This window comes from Pseudoliparis swirei, chromosome 16 (assembly GCF_029220125.1).
Source record: "Pseudoliparis swirei isolate HS2019 ecotype Mariana Trench chromosome 16, NWPU_hadal_v1, whole genome shotgun sequence".
Taxonomy (NCBI): Eukaryota; Metazoa; Chordata; class Actinopteri; order Perciformes; family Liparidae; genus Pseudoliparis; species Pseudoliparis swirei.
In genome coordinates this window covers 11,233,184-11,255,947 of record NC_079403.1, presented here as the reverse complement: position 1 = coordinate 11,255,947, position 22,764 = coordinate 11,233,184, and the positions used below count along the sequence as shown (strand labels likewise).

Here is a 22,764-nt window from a genome sequence, read left to right as displayed (position 1 = left end):
CAACTGACAGCTCGAGTCTGGAAGTAGCCACCGTGTGCACATTTCTGCCTCTTTCCACACTCTTTTCTCTCCTTCTGCTCTGACAGATTTACAACACACCATTCTTGGCGTTACTATGGTGAACGTTTGTCTTTGCCCCTCTCTGAGGAGCTCCTCCATCTTGTATGAAGGTGACTTGTTGCTTTAGATGAGGTTTCTGTTCTTTGGTTGAGTAACAATTCTGTATTAAATGGGAAAACAAACAGAATTTGACGCCCAGCTTCTGTTCTCGATTTCTTGTCTCTGCTGTTTACGGTCGCCTTCGAGCTCTAACACTCAGTCACCATCGTGTGTGTGTGTGTGTGTGTGTGTGTGTGTGTGTGTGTGTGTGTGTGTGTGTGTGTGTGTGTGTGTGTGTGTGTGTGTGTGTGTGTGTGTGTGTGTGTGTGTGTGTGTGTGTGTGTGTGTGTGTGTGTGTGTGTGTGTGTGTGTGTGTGTGTGTGTGTGTGTGTGTGTGTGTGTGTGTGTCCCCCCCCCACCAGATTAGAGAGAGAACTGGAATAAACAATTAGTTCAGTGATAGCTACCTGTGTTTTTATGTTGGGACTTTTTAGCAAGGATTGTCAATCACAGCCCGGCACGTCCTTGTCTGTGCTCACTCGGTCCGTTTCGTGAAACTGTTTGTCGTATTCTGCCTAGCAGCCAAAACAAATGCAGATTTTTTCGCGCACACAGACGCAAACACACAAGTCCCCGGGGAAGCTGCTCTCTGTGCCCCGGGCTGCTGATGGATCACATTTCAGGATTTGTTAGGCTACCCGTTTGAGCCCGTCAGAAGCTGGCACACATATTATAAAAAGAAAGCTGTTTCATCACTGTCCCCTTGGCTTATCCACAAACAGGTTTTAAATATCGCTGTGTTCCTTCACTCAGTCCTGTTACCCAGAACCCTCGGGTTACTCAGCAAAAGGCTTTTTAGCTGCAGACTGCAGGGCTGCCAGCTCTGACCACTACTACTATCATGACTCTGTGAACCACTGACCCCTCTGAGGTGGCTCCTGTGCCACGGATGACTGTTTCTCTCTACCGACTGCACTCCTTCCAGACAATCTAGTCTTTAATGGGTAGGAGTGAAGCAATAAGGCAGAGAATGTCCAATCAAGTGTGTGAGTGCGATTGTTTCCAGAGGCGGGGGCTTAGCTGCAGTACAGTCTCCGCCTCTTTGGCCCATGGCTTCTGCACATTTTTCTGTGTTGTTGTTTTGAAAGTGTGGGAAGGTTCCTGGACAAACGCCACAAGAGGTTTTCTTGATCGCAGGAATTCTGAGAAACCTTTTGTTTTCAGCTATGCTCTTTGTTCCCCGCTGGCTCTTTGGTCCTTGTTGTTGTACCAAATCTGCCTTGATCCTTTGCTCTTGTTGGCTGGGGTTCAGATTAAATAATGCCCCCGAATAGCTTTTGAGGTGGTTTAATTGTGCCTGCATCGAGCCGGTGTAGGGGATTGTTTTTGGAAGTTTACACATTAGAAATCTGCTTAACAAATAAAGTATGAATCAGATTTTCAGACTGATTGATGTTATGGCTGAGGGGTTTAAGCGTTTTGCCAGATGTTCTACGGTAAATGTAAGAAGCTTAGGACTGTAGACACTTCCTCCTCCACCCACAAAGCCATAAATCCTAATTATTGAGTGTCTGGGAGGATTTCATAATTACCTGAACAATGTCGGTTTAGACAAATTAAAGTGCCACATTCACAAATGATAATTTCACAGCCTCACTTGAAAAAATAGTTCTATTTTTAGTTCTCACTTTATATTTTCTGTCTGGAGTGATAGCTTTAATACTTTATGTCCACTTAGCTGTCGTATCCGTTTCTACTTGTAACAAAACACAAGAGGCTCCACTTTGTCCTTTGTCACTTGGTCTGGACTGGCTGAAATCAGTGAACAAACTGCAGCCTCTGTGCATTTTCTCTGATTAAACTAATCAGCAATGTGAAGAGAAACATGTCCATCCTCTGCCTGTTGTCACCAGAGAGGACGTGAGTTGTGGTCACTAATTGCCAGATGTTTTATCTGTTGCCAGGGGTGAAGTAAGTCCTATGATGGCTATCGGAACAGAGGATACTCTTGCTATCGAGCACTAGATGCCCCAAAAGACCGAATTTGAGCTTCTATGGGATTCGACAAATCTGACCTGCATCAACTCTCCTGATCAAATAGTTGCATATAGTGAGTGAACAGACACGGCCTGTACATTCATGTTAGGCTCAATTGGATTCCCCTCTGTGCTTAATCTTATCTGCTCATCTCAGTCCGCCCTCTAGGTTGATTTAGCCTTCAGGGTGTTGGGAGTGTTGTTTTTCCAAAGAAATGGAAAAATCCCCCTCTATTTTAGTGTTATGCCCTCAGAGCAGTGGCCATTGTTCTCCTTGACCTCTTTGCTGCACAGATAGAGTATGAGGGAGGAGGGGCTGCTGGTATTAATATCATTTACATAAGTCTACGAACGCGTTGAGCACAAACTGTACTATTGTTCTCAAATGTGAGGATAATGTTGACAAATACTGTCCTCGACATGCACACCAAGCAGATCTGCTCAAGCATTTATTTGTATAACATGTGTTTTGATACATTGACTTCTTATTGCACTGGTTGTCCTTTTTCCTTGGACCTTTTGTTCGTCCCCTTCTGACCTCTAGCTGTGGGTCTTGTGTCCTGGCTGCACATGGGATTGAGCCTCCTGGAGGGACAGGAGCCCACTCTGAGGGAGAATGTTTTCTGACCTCACCCTATGGGATTGCTGCTGCACACACACATGCAAACAAATGTCTGTTATGCATATCTCTGCCAAGCTCTGTCATGCCACCACATGTAGAGTTCAGCTAGTCGTGCGTTATATAACTCGGCTAACATGTAACTGTGCTGCAGCTCATTGGACAGGCAGCATTTTGACAAAAGTGATCCACTTATGTTTGCTGACTGAGTTTGCTTGTTATCGTGGGATGTTTGGGAGAAAGGATTTCATCGTACAAAGTTTTTTTTTAAAATGGCTTAATACAGGTACTATGATCATTTTAGTAAAAGTCCGCTAGTTTAATGCAAATGTTCTATCAGGCTTTTGTTCCTGTTGTCGTGTGTTTTACATTTTAGGGGGCCTAGATGTTGGAAGACCGTTGAGGGGTGTGAATGGTGAGAGCAGCTGTTTAGAGCTGGTAGGGTGCATGTGTGTGTGTGTGTGTGTGTGCGTGTGTGCACCTGCAGTTGGGGGTGGGTGAGGTTTGGGGCTTAGGGGGTTGGTTGTCGGGAGCACAAGTGTTTGCAGGAGCAAGTGTTTTGTGTTGGTTTTCCTGCAAGCCTGCAGTGGTATTTGAACGTCTGTGCCTGTGGAGAGACCGCAGAGACGGCCGAGTCGGGCGTCATACACTTGCGTCACAGTGTGTGGAGGCACCTCTGCTGCAGGTCTTCTCTGACCTGCATTTACAACAAATGGTACGAAGGAAAGCAGGGCTGTGCTATGTAGTCACTCCATCCGCTGTGGGTTCTGCCCCAGTAATTATATTCACACCAATACTAATGAAAGTATTCCAGATTAATGGTTAAGATCACATAAACTCAGCTATTAAAATCCGTTTAGCACGTTATCCTTTAAGATAGTTAAAACTATTTTGTCACTGTTGCCAAGAGAATGGAGCTCGTACAGGACACATACAGGCATACAAAGCAGTTGTAAATATGATTTAGAATATGACTTGATGTCTCTGATATGTAATTATTTATCGGAGGCAAGGCATGAGTTTGAGAATAGAACCATCATTCTTTAGTGTTTATCTTCCTCTTGAGTGCTGGAATTGGACAGACGCCGGTGTGCTGAGGAATCGGCCACATTCCTGGCTCTGGCCAAAGATGATGTTTCGCCCTATGAACCAGATCGCTGGGCCATGTCTGAAGGAGGGAGGCTGACGAGCTGCAGGTGCAAGCTTTTGGCATAACACCTAAGCCCTCTACTCACTACTCAAATGAATACACACACACACACACACACACTCACATATGCACTCAGTGCCTAAGTATAATGTGGTCGCACACCCCAGCCCAGATGCCCTTTTAATGGCCCCCCTCATCAGCTGAAAGATTATCTTCCACCCTCTCAAATGCTGGAACATTATAAATGCAAAGTGGTGACGGCACACCACCAGTGTGTGTTCTGGCAGGAGGAAATGTTGGAATCCCATCAGGCTGAAGTTGATCGTGAAGTAAGTGACTGCATATGTTTCTGTCAACCAATGGAGTCTGTTTGATACGCTGTGAAGCTGCAGTGTGGTCAATCTTCACTTAGAAATGCCCTTTTATAAACCTTGATCTGATGACTAATCCTAACCTAGACCAGTGTTAACCTACCTGTGCATCATGTTCTGTACATTTGCCAGATACTGACCTGAACATGTCTAAAGAGAATTCATTGTGAAATATTTTGTAACTGCTCTTCCATTAAAATGAATTAATCGAGGATATAATAAAAAGTGCGTATTTGTTCAAATTCTGTAAAAGGAATGACAGTAAAATTCCCAAAGAAAAGTGGATTATAAGGAAAAGCCATAACAGATGGTGTATTAGACAATTAAGTAGAGAGCAATGGGATTTACTCCTGGTGGCAGTGTGTGAGAGACTTCTGAGAAACATTCAAAAGTGAAGTCATATAAAATGGCGGTGGCACCCCAGTATTTGATCGACACTCCATCAGTACGCCAGTTAGAGAACTGTGTTGGTTTGATACGCTTGTCACAAGGAGGGATTGTGAGGAAGAGAGAGTGAAATAGAATTCCAGCTGTCTAATAAACAACGCTGGCATACATGGTGACTTTTCTCCTCTTGACTGACAACAAAGTAAGATGTCTTTGTGCACAGCATTCACAACAATACCTTTCCAGCAGCTCGGGTAAACAGAATGAAATATGACTGTTAAAAAAGGCACCACATCAAGGATATTCAGTATTTCATGTTTAATAATAAAGTCAGTCTGTACTCCAGCAAACCTTTTTATTCTAGAGAGAAGAAACAAACATTCGACTGAGACAGAAGAGTGGATTTTTTGACTCCTTTCCCTTCTCACTCTCCCAAAAAACACTGGTGTCCCAATCTCACATAATAAATAATTAAATCATGAGAATAGAACCATCATTCTATAGTGTTTATCTTCCTCTTTAGTGTTTATCTTCCTCTTGAGTGTCTTGTTCCAATCCCGGAAGAATGAATCCTGTCCCATTCCGAGTCACTGAACTTGGATAAAAACTAAAGAGACACAGATTGCAATTTTATTGCATGATTCCAGTTTTCTTTCCATCGATGAATTATAATCGACAGTCCACACAAAAACGTCTTTTGCTGCCGGTGCAGCTCCAGAAGCCGTACGGCAGCATTAGAATCAGCAGAAAATTGTCATTTTGCGTCAAGAGTTTGGATCCGTGACGCACACACAAGTTGAACTGGGGTCCCTCAAGAAAGCCTTGCATGCTAGAAACGTAAGTGGCATCTGTTGAGGCTCGCTGCGACAGCCACGACACGCTTGATAGTCTCCTTCGTGCACATCTTTCTGTGGAATTGTTTTTCTTATGCGGTGAGGAAACGCATGAGGTGATGACTCACTGACTGGCGTCGCCTCCCTCCTCCTGCAGCAGCGGGAAAACTAGAGTTAAAGAAAACTCCTCTATTCTCTTTTCTCTTCATTTCTAAATATTTGATTTTGAGAAGTTAGCTTGGGGAAACCCTGCAAGGAAAGTATAGCAGCTTGCATACGCATGTTATGACTGTTTGTGTTTCCTTTGTACTATATGACTACGCTGTGGGCGTCATTATGTTGCAGTCAAGAACTTTGGTAAAAACCAGAACAAAAGAGAGGACACAATTTCTGACTTTTCTTTCAAAGGGCGTGACAATTCATATCTCTCCAGCGGAGCCAGTACAGTAGATTTCTACATGTGATTGTGCATCTCTTCCATAAAGCCTTGCAGCTCACCACGTCTGGATGGGAGATGAGGTCACCGGGTCGTAGTTTGAGGTATCGACGAAATCGTCCGCAAGAGGGGGGGATGGGAAGAGCAGATTTAGGATGCTGAGCGAGTCCTCTGTGCCGCTTGTGATGAGTCATGTCTTCTGCTTTAGGGGCTTACTACAGTAATGCCCCGAGGGGGAGCGGTTCAAACGCCTCATGGGTGGCCTGAACGCAGTCAGAGAGGCTTTGATGTCTATCTATCTAGTCTGCACTGCCTGCATTCCAGGATCAAAGTTCTTTACTTTACTTGATCCATGAAGATATTCACGACCTCCTGCCCACATTGCATACTTATCTCATCCTTTTGCCACCCACTGCTCCGCCTGTGGGACGCCAGCACTGGACTTTCATTGACTGCTAGAGCTGTCCTATAAAACGCTGCATGAATAGCAACAGATTATAAACGTAAGGGTAGATTATATTCTCATCTTTATGGCCATTATGATCATTTTTATGAACGGTATAGCATACAATTAAATCACGTTCAAGCCGTCTAGTGAACCAACAGTGAAATAATGTTATATTCAGAAATGTTAAATATAAAATAAATCACCGTGCAATAAAATATTTAACCCTCAGATGCAATTCAATTTCATCATTTTGGACCATTTGGAAAATAATTAACAGTAAATGGAAAGCAGGGTTTTCCAGAATGGAACAGATACTGTATTTTATAGTGATTTCAAACTGGCAACAGAAAATGTGCACGCACATGCAATCGCCTGTTGCTATGCCTGCTGACGCTGTTATGCCACTTCAGAGCTCCATCAGCATGCTAATGAAACACAGACGATATCTGCGGGCTTATTCATGGCTGAAAATTGCTTCTTGACCTTTTAACCCCATATTGGATCTGTGTGTGGCGACTCAGTTTGTGTCTGGCTTCCATCAGTCTGTGCTGATTTTTGTGCTGGTGTGTGTTTATTTTATTTTTATTTTTTATGTGAGCCTGGCTGTTCACACTTTGATGTGGCCACTTTATTGTGTGTTTATATGTGTTTTTTTGTGCATATGAGACTTTGAATTAGTGAGTTGTAGTTTGGTTTATGGGTTTGGTTTCACACTTCGGGGAGCACAGTCGGCCATCCACCGTGTTTATGTCTATAAAAACATGCAAATGGAACAAGGCTGCTACAGAATAACTGCGCCTCCACACACATCAGACTGGTGGACTGTCTGGATTCTGCCCCCAGACATTGGATTTGTGGAGCTCATTGATTCCTTCCTTTCCAACAGTGTAAAGGCTGTCGATGTGATGTAACAATTTACAACCTATAATCGCGTCGGGTTGATTATTGAACCATTTCACCAAACAAAAAAATATATATATATATATTTGCGTCTCATTTTGCGGTTTAAAAAAAACACACCATCAGCCTCTGGCTGCAGAATTAAAGTGCGATGAGTTCACGTCATGCTGCTCTGCACCATTCAAACATCATTTCCGAAAAACTATTTTTAATTTTTAATTTGTGGAGCTGTTTTATAGCAAAGGCCTATTGATGCTTTCTGTCCCACTGTGTGCATGTGTGAGGGTAACATTCTAAGGTTAGGACTTGTAAGAAGACACTGCTATGTCAGCAGGTTTCCATGGCAATGCTGTCATTCCACCATTTCATTGTCTTCTTCCTCCTCTTGTCTTTCGGGGGGTAAGGTCACATGACTGAATTGATCCCGGTAACACAGGGATGCATAGAGCACTGTCCCTCTCTTTTCGTTTTTTTTAGATCATCTATCATTCAGCTGTCACCCGCAGCTTCACTTCTCAAAGCGCTTCAAGCGTTGAGCTGGACCGTCGCTGCAGTTTATGAGAACTCTGTGTGTGCTGATGTATCGCGTAAAGAGGACGTTATTAAACAAAGCGGAATAGCTCATTGAGATTTATTTCTGTCGCACAGCAGATGTGGAAATTGATTATCACAACGTCACAGTGAATAGGTAATGTGTGATGCATAATGTTGCATAAATCAACTTGACATGACTCTTGAATAATGCAGAGAAGACTATTTGATTAAATCTGTTTGAGATTAGGTAGCTGGTAGAAACCACTGAATACAAATCCAAGGCTGTTGTGTTGCTGCCTCCACCCTTTCCTCGGCCTGCTTGGAGGCTGACTGAGCTTTGTTGGTGAACCGCTGCATAATTAATTGAAACAAAGTCTCCAGAAAGCTCTTACCTCTGCAGCCTTTATGACAAGATGGGAACCAAATCTAAAACAACAAATGAGAGTTACTGCACATGGCCTGCATGTAAACATGAACACCCGCGTATTGTGCGTCAAATCCATTCCAGTTTGTGTGGATGTCCAGATGTGATAGAAGTGCAGTCTGACACTGACGCTTCGTGGTGGGAGTTGTAGCCTTCAACCTTTTGACCCTGCAGTGTTCCGACAAGGTGGCGAACGTCCCGTCATTTATTTTGTCTTTGTAATGAAGTGAAATCATTAATCTGTGCTGATGACTTTGGCCTCCAGGGAGCCGCTTCGTTGGGTGCAATGTGGTTTCTCATCCGGTCCGGTGGCTCTGCGTCCTCTTGCCTCATCCTCTGCCGCTCTGGCTGCGTCTCAAGGGTGAGGGGGCGAGGAGAACAGAAGGTCAGGAGAGGTTATGGGGGGGAGGGAGCGTTACAGACAATATTTAATTGTTATGCCTGAAATTCCGTTCCCAGCCAAGGCGACGACTGCAGCAGCTGGAGCTCCTTTCAATTCTTGCAGACGTTGTTTCTGGAAAGGGAAGTCGCCCGTTGCAATTTCTTTGTGAAAAGTCATTAGGCCTGGGTACCTAAAGGATTGCAAGATAACAGAACCACATTAATATTCAATGGATCTGCAGTGAAGATATTTATATGAATTCAAAAGCATCAGCAACCACTCGGGCATTTGGCTTCCTGTAATCACGCCCCTAATTCATGCTCTGCTACCGCTCCTCTCTTTCTGCTTCACCCTCACTCATTCCTCCATGCTCCGATTGACTCAGTGCAGCTCATGGAGACCGTCAGGAGGAGCAGAGCTCTTCTGGAGTGGAGACAACCGAGCAGCGCTGGTCCCCGAAGGTTGGATATCAGAGGGAAGTTGCTGAGCAGGCTTTAGACTCTGTTACGCAGCCGGATGAGTCACCACAGAGTGCAGCTCCTCTCCTCCTCCCTCCTCCTGTTTCTTTACGTTCCTTCACTCTCACTCTTTCTTCCTGCCTCATCTGTTTTCTTTGTTTCCGCTTTCTCTTCTGTCCAATTTTCTCTCTGTTTATTTGTTTTTTAAATTTCCCTTGCACCTCCCCCGTCACATGGCCATGCACGTTTTAAACATTCGTGTATATAATATGCGGGGAGGAAGTGACCTTGGTTCATGTTAAAGTCACTGAGTTGTATTGTCCCCCCCCCCCCCATGCATGTGCAATAAACAATAATATTGTTTTGCTTATAATAGATTCTGCTTGTAACATTTGCACGCTCTGTGACTTCCGCCACAATTGGTATCTTTTCATGCATGACGTCTTATGCATATTGCAAAGTCGGCACAAAATTACCAGAACCTATTGAAGGTGAGACTGAATGGTCACGGAAATGGTTTAGATGCTGACGTTGTATAACTAACATAAGAGCGGACGGCCAATCACTGCAATGCAGCGCTCCTAACCCATGAGCTCCCCGTGTGTATAGAGCCATACGAAGCCGAAAAGGTATTGTCCCTCGTGCATTGTGTAATTGAGTTAGGGGAGCCTGTGACGCGTCATGCGCTTCACTTTGGCATCCGCCCCCTGTGCTCCACTGACGTCTGCGACCACAGCACGTGTGTGTGTGTGTGTGTGTGTGTGTGTGTGTGTGTGTGTGTGATGGAGCGATGCTGCTTGCTGCTGCGCCAGCATCTTCCTCAATCGGACGCCCTTCAGCCCGGCCACAGCCCTTCGTCCCTGAATATCATGGCTCGGTGCCAAGCGGGCAGGGTATGGCGACGATGTCAGGCGCGGTTTATGACCCCGTTCGTCCTCCAATCGGGCGGAACACTGTTAACGTGATGGATGGAGGGGCGAGACAGGCGCTTACACAATCGCCCAAGGGGGATAACATATGTCCTGCTCCCTACCCGAAAATGTGGATGATTGAGATTGGAGGGCAACCAAAGGACCGTACTTGGCACTCAACCTCTGCCTGAAGAGTGAACGGCTGGGTGTGTTCGGTAGGGGAGGTAACGGGAATGATTCTTTCTTCAGCTTTCCTTTATGTGGCAGTCATTTGGTTATACTCAAACCTGTTGGGTTTAAAGCAAGAGCCGACTCGCACGACTGACTCACACTCTACGATTGGGTCTCTTCATATTGTCATCGTTAGCCAGCTCAGAACTGCGTCACATCATTTCGTAGTCACGCTGGTCTAAAGCAAAATCAAGAGGCCGCATGTGAAACTCTCTGCAGTCTTTAAAATGATGTGTTACAACCGTTTGGACTCGCCCTCATCTTTGTACTTCGCTGGCTTCGTAACCAGCCAGCCTTTCTATTACACACGATGTTCTGTACTTTATATTTTTAGAATGTTTTTGGCGGTTTATCACAAGAACATCATTCATCAGGTTTTTTGAGACTTTTAAAAATGTTAAGTTGCAAATAATAAGATATGACCTCTCGCCGTCCTTGCCAACTATAATTAATTGTATGTCTTTGGTGGGTAATTTCTCCACTTACATTGTGTAACTGTTTGACCGCCACAGTGAATTGACTCTCGGCCAACAGGAAATGAGAATTGGTGCAGTGAAAGTATTTATGATATGCAAGGGACAGAAGTAAAAGAGGGAGGGACACCTGCTTAGAGAAGGGATTCATGTCTTATTTATATTTTAAAATGTAAATAGTGTGTCCTATTTAGGCTCATGAGATATGTTGGAGGGCCTTTTGTTCTTTTTCGTCAATATATTCCTCTTTCACTTTTCCCCAATAGTTTTGTTCATGAAAACCATGATTTAATTGTGGATACGTGTTTTAATTTTGGCACATGGTTGGAACCGCACTACAGCGGTGAACATGTGCTCTGTTGTCCAAAAGCATAGCGTTGGGATGAAAGTGAGGTCAGTGAAAGATGAAGCCAGTCCTCTGACGTAGAGATGCTTTATGCAAATGTTGGCAGGGCAGCTGAAATTGCTTTTGAGGTTTCATTCTGAGAAAATCAAACTTTGTAGATGGAGAAGTGTGTGTGTGTGTGTGTGCATGTGTTATGTAATCTGGCAGATATGAGGTATTTCTCTGGTCTCAAAGGGGTGGCTACAAACTTTGCCTGCATGCGCGTGTGATTTGTAGACATCTTGCCAGTGAAAATTGAAAAAGAACTGCTTAGTTTACTTGTGAATGAGTCATTCACAGAAACATTTAATGCATATGCACACACACACACACACACAAGAAACTATCTTAAAGCCCTGATGCCTTCCGTCAGGCTCACACACACACTCCAACATCCTGACGACTAGCAACAATGTTCCAGGTGTAATTATAGAATGTTGACCCCCTAATTACAGCTTATAAATGGCTCCGACTCTCGTCTCTGCCGGATGTCCACAGGAGGTTTTTCCACTCGTCCAACTTAGGTTATCTAATGTTACCGAGTTTTTCCCTTCCTGCGGCAAAGTGACGGAGTGTGATTTGTTCACCTCTGAGAGGGCCTGAGAGCCCCCGAGGGCGAATGTTTCACGCCACTCGCTCTCTGAGGTTTGCTGCTGCAGGCAGAGGTCAACGCTGAGGTCAACGCCAGACCTCTGGAGCTTGAGAAATGACCCCGGGGCTGGTGGCGAGTTCCCACTGATCTCAGTGCAGGTGTTCTGAAAGTGGTGGACGAAGCATCGGGGGTATTGAACAGCACCCACAGGTCTGCTTCAAGCAGTCCGTGGACACTGGGTCATCAAGAGGAATGAAGAAAGCTGAACAAAATCTTTTTCTGAAAAAAAGTGTTGTCTTACTGTTTTAATAATTGGATAACATGTAGACATCATTTTCATGACAGTGGACACGTGATGGACAGTAGCTCTAGTTAGGAGAGCAGTCTGAAGGTTTTGATGTGACAGAAGTTCCTGATTGGTTCTCTCTGTGTCTCTTCCAGCCATCATGTACGTAATGGGCGCCCTGGGACCTGCAGCCGGCTACTTGCTGGGAGGCGTCCTCATAGGCTTCTACGTCGACCCCGAAACCGAAGTCAACATTGATCAGAGTGACCCCCGCTTTGTTGGCAACTGGTAAATATACATGCACACCCGTATGTGTCGTGCAGTAATGTGTTCTCAATCGTCTTCACAACCCAACTGTCGTTTCTTCCTGTCAGGTGGAGCGGCTTCCTCCTGTGTGCCGTCGCCATGCTTCTGGTCATCTTTCCCATGTTTTCCTTCCCCAAAAAGCTGCCCCCACGCCACAAAAAGAGGAAGAAGAAAAAGATTGGCTCACTCTGTGATGTTTCCAGCGACGACGAAGTGATGAAGGAAAAGTCGAGTAGCAAAGACAAGAATGTCTCCTCCTCCATGGACTTTGGAAAGGACATCAAAGGTGAGAAATGGATCATATCAGCCTTCCCTTTCCACTTCTGGAGAGGTTGCAAGTACCCTACTTAAAGGAACTCGTTGTTATTGATGTACAAATGGGCCGTGATCCCATCAATGGCCAGGGTTAGTCATTATATCCAACGGCGGAAGCGCCGTTGAGATCTCCTTTTAAAGTTGTTATTGATTTGTGACTGAGGAGGCTGGAAGCAGAAATTCATTGTAAACACGGGCAGGTTTGATTTTGTTTACGTTAGTAGATTAATAGTAAACATGGCTTGGAGTCATATATAATACCTGTCGGTTGGAGACTTGCCGTGGACACTTTGTTTTTGACATTATACTTCTCAGAAAACGATCATGAATTCTACAAATGATAATAAAAGCATTTTTTCTTCTGAGTCAGATATACCAGGGATCTCCTATCTCTCCCTGGAAGAGCCCCCTGGTGAAGCTGTATTCTGCTCCAGTGTTTCCCAGCGTCCGCTTGTCTGATTATTGTCAGACAGCTTTCGCTCTCTCTCTCTCTCTCTCTCTCTCTCTCTCTCTTAAATGAGTTCTCAGGGGCACTTAGTCACATTCCCACACACAGGAGTAGACTGTAGCGTGCATGTTTGCTCTTACACTCTTTATTATACGCAGAACACCTAAAGTGAATTTTAATATGTATTTAAATGGGTGTACACTTATAGAATCATGCGTATGTGTTTTCCCCAGAGCAGGATTATGTCTGGGAGAGCAGATAACACAAAATGCATTATAGCTTCTTCAGACCGGCGGCCACTCTCCGGCTGTTTTACTCGTCTCAGCAGGATGTCTTGGCCTGTTGTGCAAACTATGGCCACTTTTGCAGACCCAGGCACTTCAATGTTTGGATCTGTAATGTATTGCAGAGCTGTGCGTGTCCGTCTATTGAGGTGTTTGTGTGTGTTTGTCCATTGCACAAATTCAGCACTTTCAGTGAAATATATGCCGCACTGAAGTGTTTTTTGACCAAGGATTTTCCCCACACTTCAGATAGTCAGCAAACACGAAAAAATGCCAACACTGAATATCTTCAGTAATGCACGTCAGGGAGGCACTTTTGATTATGACCTCGGGCAACTGCTGTTTGCAAGCAATTCTTAACATTTCTTTCTTTCTGAAAAGAGACGTTTTACAAACGTAGTTTTAACGAATACTTTCAACTACGGTGTGACTAATTAATTCTAATCGATTGATCGACTAGAATAGCTTGTCAAGTAGGTCCGAGCCAAGGAACAAAGAACATTGTGCACATTTTGTTAAATGGGGGGATGCTGAGGGATGTGATCTAAAATGGGTGAAGGCTTTTTCAAATGTCATCTTAATCCACTGCTTAGGAGAGCTGGGTAGGTTGAAACATCTCTTGTAAAAGCTGCAGTGCATTTACAGATATTGTCAACGGTCTCCTCACAAAGAGAAATGTGCGTCAAAAAGCTGATGAATTCGACCAAGTCATCAAATACATTCCCACAAGAAAGTGTCGAGTGGCAACGCAGTGGTCCGTCTGATTGAGAGAGCAGCTGCTGTAAATGTCACCAGGACCGTGCCATCTGTCCCCCTCCAGACCAGATTACAGCCCAGCTCCACAGGAATGAAATAATCAGGGTCACTATTCTATTCATACCTTTCTGATCTGAGACGACACCGACAGATGCTGACATCGCCCCGCCTACAACACGATCAGTTGGAGTTCAGACGGCTGGCTCCAAATCAATGCAACGTGCCACACCCATTTAGGCTGGCCGCCTTCATCATAACCTCCTTATAGTAATAATCCACTTTACACACTTCTGCCTTTTTTCTTTTGCTCTTTCTGTTTGCCGTCCGTCGGCCTAATCGGTCCCGACATTAATGTGCTCAGTTAGACGAGCTGTCACCAGCCAAATGTTCTGACGCCTGACTTTTGTCCCCAAACGTGGCCGTTCACCGACCACACACACTCACTGAAGTAGAGAGAAAAAGAAAGACTTCACAGAGAGAACAAACTGAAGGAGATGATAAGATCCCCAAACCCGATTTTCACATATTCTGCCGGCTCTTGATAAATTCTCTCTCGGGCTGCCGTCCTCTGCCATTTATCATTCCACAGAAACGAGCAGCCCCGAAGTTAAGATTAATTTTAACTGAGAGACCTTACGTGCACATAAGCTTCTTTAAGTTACTGATAATCATTTTTGATGAAGGGACCTCTCCCGGCCTTTTTGGATATCAGCTGCAGGAAAAGAAGCAAAGGAAAAATAAAATCATTTTCTTGTTTTTTGCTCTGAATAAATAATTAATTTTTAGCTCACAAAAAATAACTAGACGGATGAATCGAATACTTTTTCTGTCACTGGATGTGAGACAAACAAGATGACAGATAACATCCGTTTCCACAGCACTGCTCCAGATGGAGGGCAGTTTGAGGCCCCTGCAGCATGTGCCGGGTGTTCCTCCGTACATCTTCACCAGGTGCCCAAACTATATTTGCTTTCTCTTTTTTAATGTAGAGGAGCAGCAGCTTGAATGTGAGCTCCCTGTGGACTGCGGAGATCCCCATTCTGTCAAAGCTGCTCCTGAAATATTTTGCCCTCAGTCCTGCCGAGATGAAGCAGCGTGTACGTTCTGGAGAACCTTGTGTTCTCTGGCAAGGACACGCAAAGCAAACTTTTTAAATACCAGAGAATAGACACTAAACAAATCAAGACAAGCTTCTTAGTGGTCTACAAATGATCTGACAGACGTAGTTTTCCCTCTCTTAACATGTTGTAATGTCTCTATATTAAACAGGGCGTTGTGAATCAGACTTAAAGTGAAGAGGGACATGATTTCATGGTTTCTAAATCTGGCAGGAGAATGGTAAAATGGTTCTTGATGGCATGTCAACGGACACCTCATTGAGTTGTATGGGCAGCACGGTGGTGTCATGAGTTGTTCAACTAACTGGAAGACCCACATTTGAGTTGCCATGACAGCAAGCATCTGCCTCGCTGAATCTCCTTTCACTTCCGTCTGTTTATTCAGAACGGGACATCTGATGCGTATCTTCCATTATTAATGGATCCAAAGAGAAATCTCAAACCTGTTCTGCCTGGTAACAAATATGTTCTTGGATTTTAACCACATGGACAGAATCGTATGGACACTGCCCTCGGCCAGTCGTAAAGGGCATGTTTGCCCTTGTTATGATGAACCAAGGATGACCCGCATTCAGGCTGGCTTTGCAGAGCATGGATTGTTTCTGGGTCTCGGCAGAAATGCACATGATCCACATCCAAACCTGCTGGTAGCCATCTTACCTTTTCAAGCGTCAAAGGGCGTCTGTGTGTTTGAGGTCTTGTTGTTTGTTCCTGCAGGAAACGAGGGGACTCGATACCAGATGTAATGAGACATGGTTGGTGTATGTAAGTGTGTTTCAGAGACATTTAAAGTTGGTGTTGAATGTACTCATGACACAAGGTAATTATGACGCACAGTTTGCAGGCAGCTTTTCCTCATTTCCAGCTTGCCGGTAATGATCGTTCTTCTCATGACGCCGATCAGCGAAGATAGCGCGGCCGGGAGAACCGAACCAAGGGACTGATGTGCGTTTGTTGTGGAACCGCTGTAACAACGTGCTCTGTCTTGTCTCCAGACCTCCCCAAGGCAGCCCTGAGGATCCTCAGCAACATGACCTTCCTGTTCGTCAGCCTGTCCTACACGGCAGAGTGTGCCATCGTCACCGCCTTCATCACCTTCATCCCCAAGTTTATAGAGTCACAGTTTGGTATCCCCGCCTCCAACGCCAGCATATACACCGGTTGGTCTTTTTTCTCTTTGTTCATACATTTGAGTTGTCTTGCGAGTCGCTGCAGCCGTTGTGGGTCTATCTTTAAGGATGTGTGGGAGCCTATAATGAGGAACTCTGTACAATATATTCTGAACACTAAAGTAAACAAAATGTATTCCATTGCAAATTATGCAATAGAACATGATGGCATTTATAGGGTAATTAGAATATATTACCTGTGTGCGCGCATCACGGCTGAGCGACGCGAGACGGAGAGCCGAGAAGTGTGAACGCGACACGTCGAGACAGAATGACATGCTGCTGTGTAGAGACGATCAATATCAGATCGGTCAAGTACGCAAAGGCGCGAAGTAACACAAGTGGCATTACGCATTGTTGATTATTTTCGCGCATGCGTACCAGTTATGTTCACCCCTGTATATTACCCAACTCTGCAGTAATAGATCATTTACTTCTTGAGTTGTATCCAAAAGTTACAGAGAAATAAACATATTATTACATTATTATTGTAGGACTTTGTGTTTTATTCTGCATGGAAAATATTGTTATAAATATTTAATTAGAAAACTATTATGTCTAAAGGAAACACGGTATTCACTGCAGTGGAACTTGGTGAGAAAACTGTTTTCTGTTGCTTTCGTTGCGTTTTAATCTGATCAATCAAAGCATCCTGATCCTAAACAAGATGATGCATCATCACCTTGTGTGTGTATATTACCACTTTGTAGTACCAGTTTAAGCTCACATTTGTTCTCACCTCCATGTGCACATGACGACTCACAAGTCAGAGGGGCAGAGCGATGAGTCACCGCTGACTTTCATTCAGTGATGAGCTTCCATTACATCCCCTGACTGCAGCACACAGGTCTCTGTTGGCTGCTGGAGAGGATCACCACGCACACACACACGCACACACAGACACACACACACACACACTACCCTCTGCACTGCTTGTAAATTGTACACAACATGTATAGCATCTGCACATCCATCAGTTGGGTCAATGCAAATGGTTCAAAAACACAACAAATTTGGTTTCAGGATTATTAGGAGGGATCGAAAATCTAATTCTGTGAAAGAAAGAAACGCGTGTGTCCATATCTACATATGTCACTAACATATGGTCACCTCACTTCCTTTCTTCCGTATCTCTGCTGTACGAGCTGAAGTTGACAATTATAAGAGGCGCAAAATATTTGTCATGAGATTTACCGCTTCAGATCTCTATAATAGATGCACACATTTATCACATGACTGTTAATCCAGATGACGTATGTGTAAAGCATTTGTATTGCTTTAAATCCTACAAAATAGTGTGTGTGTGTGTGCGCCTGATGCCACCGATATGATATCTGGTTTGGCTGTGTACATGTTTAATCCCAGAGAAAACAAGTTGTCAGCACCTAAACATGCACTTAACAAGAGAACGTTGTGCCGCATCTGTTGCCGAGCGCTCACCGAGTGCTCAAAGAGACACATTTTCCTTCTCTGCTACACACGAATGACATTCCCATGAATTTGGATCACTGATTCCGTCTCTGCTGACCCTCCGCCCCCGCTGACTGACCCCATCTCGCTTGTTCGCGGTCCGTGACTGCCCGTGACCGGGCTCGAGGGCGCCATGTGCAACCTCCCGCGGCCGTAACTCCTGCACAATGTGACACTTTACACCCGCTCCGACTTGCCAGCGTTGCCTTTTCTTCACGCTGTCAATCAGACCAGTGCTAGTCGACTGGGAGCACTGCTCTGTGCTGCCGCCGTCTGAAAGGACCCACTGGTGGCCCACAGCCGAGCCTGGTCACAGTAACGGGGCGAATCCTCTTGTGATCCATTTGTTTAGTTATTTGTTCTTGGATTTTTGAAGCTCCCGTGTCCAACAAGACACCGTACAAGCTTTCAGATAAAACCACGACGAGGTCACACTATTCATGTTCGTGCTCCTGCTTTGCAAGACGGGAGATCAGATGCTTGTTGCACTCAGTCAGTCACACATCGCACCAATTAAGTCAGTGTTAAAAAAAAATTCTCACGACACATATTAGCTGCTCTATTATTGTGCCACATCTCACCCTCTCGTCTTTCCCCCTGATCTCTCAGGTTTGATCATCGTGCCCAGTGCCGGGGTGGGCATCATGCTGGGGGGCTACATCATCAAGAAGCTGAAGCTCGGCGCCAGAGAGTCGGCCAAGCTGGCCATGATCTGCAGCGGGGTGTCTCTGCTCTGCTTTTCCACCCTCTTCATCGTGGGCTGCGAGAGCATCAACTTAGGAGGCATCAACATACCGTACACCACTGGGTAAGGACCAATGTACTGACTATATACACAACATGAAGCCAGGGATACCTTTTTGTTTCTGCACGGCTTGTGAAAAACCAAAAAGTCTGCTCATGAATGTTTATCTATCTATAGAAATACTTGTTACTGGAGGAAGGTGTGGCCCTGAGACGCCGCCACCGATCGCATCAGCATGTGCTGGAGAACAAATGATTAATTAGCAACTCTGGCATCTGCTCTCGTGGCGCCGTTGAATCACTCTGCCACCTCTATTTCTGAGGCCGCGGCTCAACAGCACATCAGCAGCCCGGCCGCACCGTGTGTCGGCGCTGCAGACAGAAACCCGGAGCGGATGTCCGTCGGCACCCACGACTAGGAAATCATTCATATGTGTTCTGCCCACTGTCATACACACATTAATTATTATTATAGCATCTTAGTCCAAAGTATTGGATATATAACATGACTTTGATAGTGGATTACCTTTTGTAGAATTTACAGACGAGCCGACGGCCTCATCTCAGACTCAACACGAAGAGGTGAAACTGCTCAACCTCTGTGAATTTACTTTTCGCATAACAAAGTTATTCATGGTGATTATTTGGCTATTAGTCGGTGGGCCCTTTGAAGCCCCACAGCTGAGCCATTAACACCTGTCGTCTTTGTTTAAGCCAGTGTTTATGGAGGGGCCAACGAGACGTGTGAGCCAGTAGCGGCTCCTCATTATGAGCAGCACCGGTCACCGGTCACCGGCAGCACCCACATGAGGAATGTTTAGGCCGAGCCCACCCTTTGTGTCACTTCTCTGGACTCCCACATTAGTCGAGAAATAGCTCTCCCCCGCTGAGCGGCCAGAGAGTATTTTGAAGGGAAAAAAAGGGTGAAACGAACTCCAAAGGTGAAGTTATGTAATGAATTGAATATCTGCAAAAGCGTTCCGTGATGATGAGTTGGGCCTGTTTGCTGAATGAAAAGCAGTCGGCAGTCCATCAGTCAGCTGTCCAATGAACACAATCATGTGCACACACCGTTGGTGTCCTCTGTCACGGAGGAGGACTTGATACAGCATCCTTCTCCCTGCTCGGTGTCTGCAGCACTCGACCACATTAAGCCTCTCGGCGCTCTGTTCGGGGGCCACAACATCTGGAGGGTTCAGTGAGTGCCGCGGTTTAGTCTGGGGAAAAAAAGGACATGTGCAATCAGTGCAGTGAGCCTGTGACTCAGCAGGACTAATGCCTCTTTCCCTTTTTTTTTTTTACACACACACACACACACACACACACACACACACACACACACACACACACACACACACACACACCCTCCCTCCCTCGCACAGAGTGTGTGGAATGTCGCACTGTTATGTCAGCACAGGCTCAAATGTACTCCCCCTGTGACGACCAATATACAAATGAGGCTGAGTATCACCTTTTGGTCTCATGAAAAAAAATCTGTATCCGTTTAGTATCTTTCCGAGAGCCGATGCGTCGTCGGTGTTGGCTGTGTGGACGTCGGTGCTGCTGCAGCATCGCTCCCAGGCGGCGTGTTGTCAGGGCTCAGAGCTTCCCAGAGAAAAGCCAGGACTCTCTTCACTGCTCCCGCTTTAGACAAAGTCCACCTCCTGTTCCCGCACGGCCTCTGGAGGCCCTGCAGGTGTCGTTCCCCGGCCAATGGCTGTGTGGCTCTTTGTTCCTGCTGAAACAATCGCTTATAGAGGGATGCCGTGCAGGGCAGGAGAGAGGGGGGAAGAAGGATCATCCTCTTTGCTCCAGGAACATCGGCTCTATGGGAAGTGTGAACAGTTGTAAAAGAGTTTGCACTAAAACTAACTTAAATGCATTGGTGTGTAGAGAACGAACAGATGCTCCTCCATATCGTTGCTCGGCCGCGTCCCGCGCTAACGCCTATCTCCAAAGTGTGAATTTTAAAAAGAAAAGAAACCTCGGTCAGCGCATTTAACACGATCCAATAGTTTTGAAATGCAAGGAAAGACGTTCCAATGATAACGAGTCGGGCCCCTGTTGTTCTTAACGCATGCTTTCTGTGTGCCCTCATGCAGTCCGACCCTTACGATGACCCACAGGAACCTGACGGGCAGTTGCAACGTGAACTGCGGCTGCAGGATCCACGAGTACGCGCCGGTCTGCGGCTCTGACGGCATCACCTACTTCAACCCCTGTCTGGCTGGATGCAGCACCGTGGGCAATGATAGCACTGGGGTCGGTTCTCACACACACACACACACACACACACACATAAATAACATAGACTCGCTACACTCCTTGCTTCACCGCTTTCTTGTTCCTGAAATGATGGCTGTGTAGCCGTGCATACTTCAAGTAGAACACAAAAGGAGTAATGGAAATGTTTTCAGAGTGGAGGCACTCATCACAACGAACACGCAGACATTCGGCTCCCACAGTCCTGAAAGTACAGGAAGTGTCAGACGCCACAACAATGCCAGATAGGAAGTTATAATAGCGTGAGGAAAAGGAATGTCTGGACGCCACCACAGCCCTGGCGCCTCCCAGTCTGCCTGCGCGTGTGTGTCAACGTGGACATTTGTTTTTTCCACGTCGCAACGATATCAGGAATCCTTTAATGGAATGAGCGTCAGATTTGAGTCGTCTTCCAAAGAGAGCTCCACCTTGAGTGCGTATTTGGAGATGCTTGTGTTGTTTCCCACGACAGATTAGGAACTACACCGACTGCGGCTGTGTGCAGAGCAGACAGGTCATCACGCCGTCCTCCGGCGGCCAGGTCAACCAGCTGCAACTGGTCATCGTTAAAACCTACCTGAACGAAAACGGCTATGCCATTTCGGGGAAGTGTGACCGCACCTGCAACACCCTCATCCCTTTCCTCATCTTCCTCTTCATTGTCACTCTGATCACCGCTTGTGCCCAGCCCTCCGCCATCATCGTCACGCTCAGGTCAGTGACGTCACGGCTGCAGCTGGTGACCCGCTGGTTGTTGGTCTCAGCTGGTGCTCAACGTCTCACGTCTGTTGGAGGATAACAATGCATGGAAGGTGTTTCCTCTGAAAGCAGCGCGTCTGTGTCGTGACACGCGTGTCTCCTCTCTCAGGTCGGTGGATAAACAGGAGAGGCCGTTTGCTCTCGGGATGCAGTTTGTCTTGCTCCGGACTCTTGGTAAGTTTTTGATATGAATGATAAATGAGATGTTCAAGGTCAAAGGGATTTTGGAGAGGACAAATGGTTATATTTAGTGAAAGCAACGTATTTGTAATAAATCTTTCTATAATTGGACAGTAAATCACGTGCAGTCAAGTTTAATTGGCTCCCGTTTCTTCGAGAACACCCTTCAATTTCCCAGAGAGCAGGAATGTAGCAGCATGGACGACCCCCGTGAACTCTAGTGTTGGTCGGCGTGTGATGGCCCCGGGGTTCGAGACGCCTCCACCCTGCTCGGTGGGGCCGTGTGAGCACAAAGTGTCGCCTCTCGCACCACCAAGACGTTCACACGGAGGGCAGCAGAGGGCTATGACTTTTTTGACATGCTTTAATATGACTTTAAAGGTTTAAAGTAACTTTTTTTGACACTAATATTACTTTTCATGGCACACTATAGCATCACTTTATTCATGCTATACTTTTATGCAATGCTTTTTTATGATTTAGTTTTTCACTGACTATGTTATACATTTTTCACGACTTAACTATCCCATGACATCTTTATGACTGACATGAGGGGCTCAGAGCTGCTTCTGATCTGCATGACATGCTGCCACCAAGTGGTAGAATGATGGTTTTACAGGTGCAGCATCTCAATGACATTAATATTAAGGATTATTTACATATACAACATTTTCATGATTTTGAAAATATACTTTTACTCTGTACTTACAGGAAATCATATCGTATACAGTCTGTGATGGCAGATGTTATTCAAACTAACTGTTTAAATGTTTTTAGGTATTTTCTGTTTGCTTTATGCATAGTTTTTGTAAATCATCGACACACGGAGAAAACACTGTATCGACCCTGAAATAAAAGTTCACACCCTAGAATTTCTCTCTAAAGTTATTATTTCATAACTAAATGAGTAATGAACAAAGTTAAAGTTCAGGATCCAAACAATCTTCACATTCAGCTAATTTTCTTCATCAGTTTTGTGGGTGTGGTTTGATCAGATG

The 22,764-nt window shown here is 45.4% G+C and overlaps 1 protein-coding gene across 1 annotated transcript in view; it reads left to right on the top strand.

Moving 5' to 3' along the window:
* Positions 1-22,764, top strand: part of LOC130206021 (solute carrier organic anion transporter family member 5A1) — a 29,413-nt gene that overhangs the window by 3,874 nt on the left and 2,775 nt on the right. The window contains exons 3-9 of the mRNA XM_056433693.1: positions 12,111-12,243; positions 12,330-12,547; positions 16,178-16,342; positions 18,431-18,629; positions 20,668-20,827; positions 21,300-21,541; positions 21,696-21,760. Of these exons, the coding sequence (XP_056289668.1) occupies positions 12,111-12,243; positions 12,330-12,547; positions 16,178-16,342; positions 18,431-18,629; positions 20,668-20,827; positions 21,300-21,541; positions 21,696-21,760 (1,182 nt within the window). The remainder of the gene's footprint in view (positions 1-12,110; positions 12,244-12,329; positions 12,548-16,177; positions 16,343-18,430; positions 18,630-20,667; positions 20,828-21,299; positions 21,542-21,695; positions 21,761-22,764) is intronic.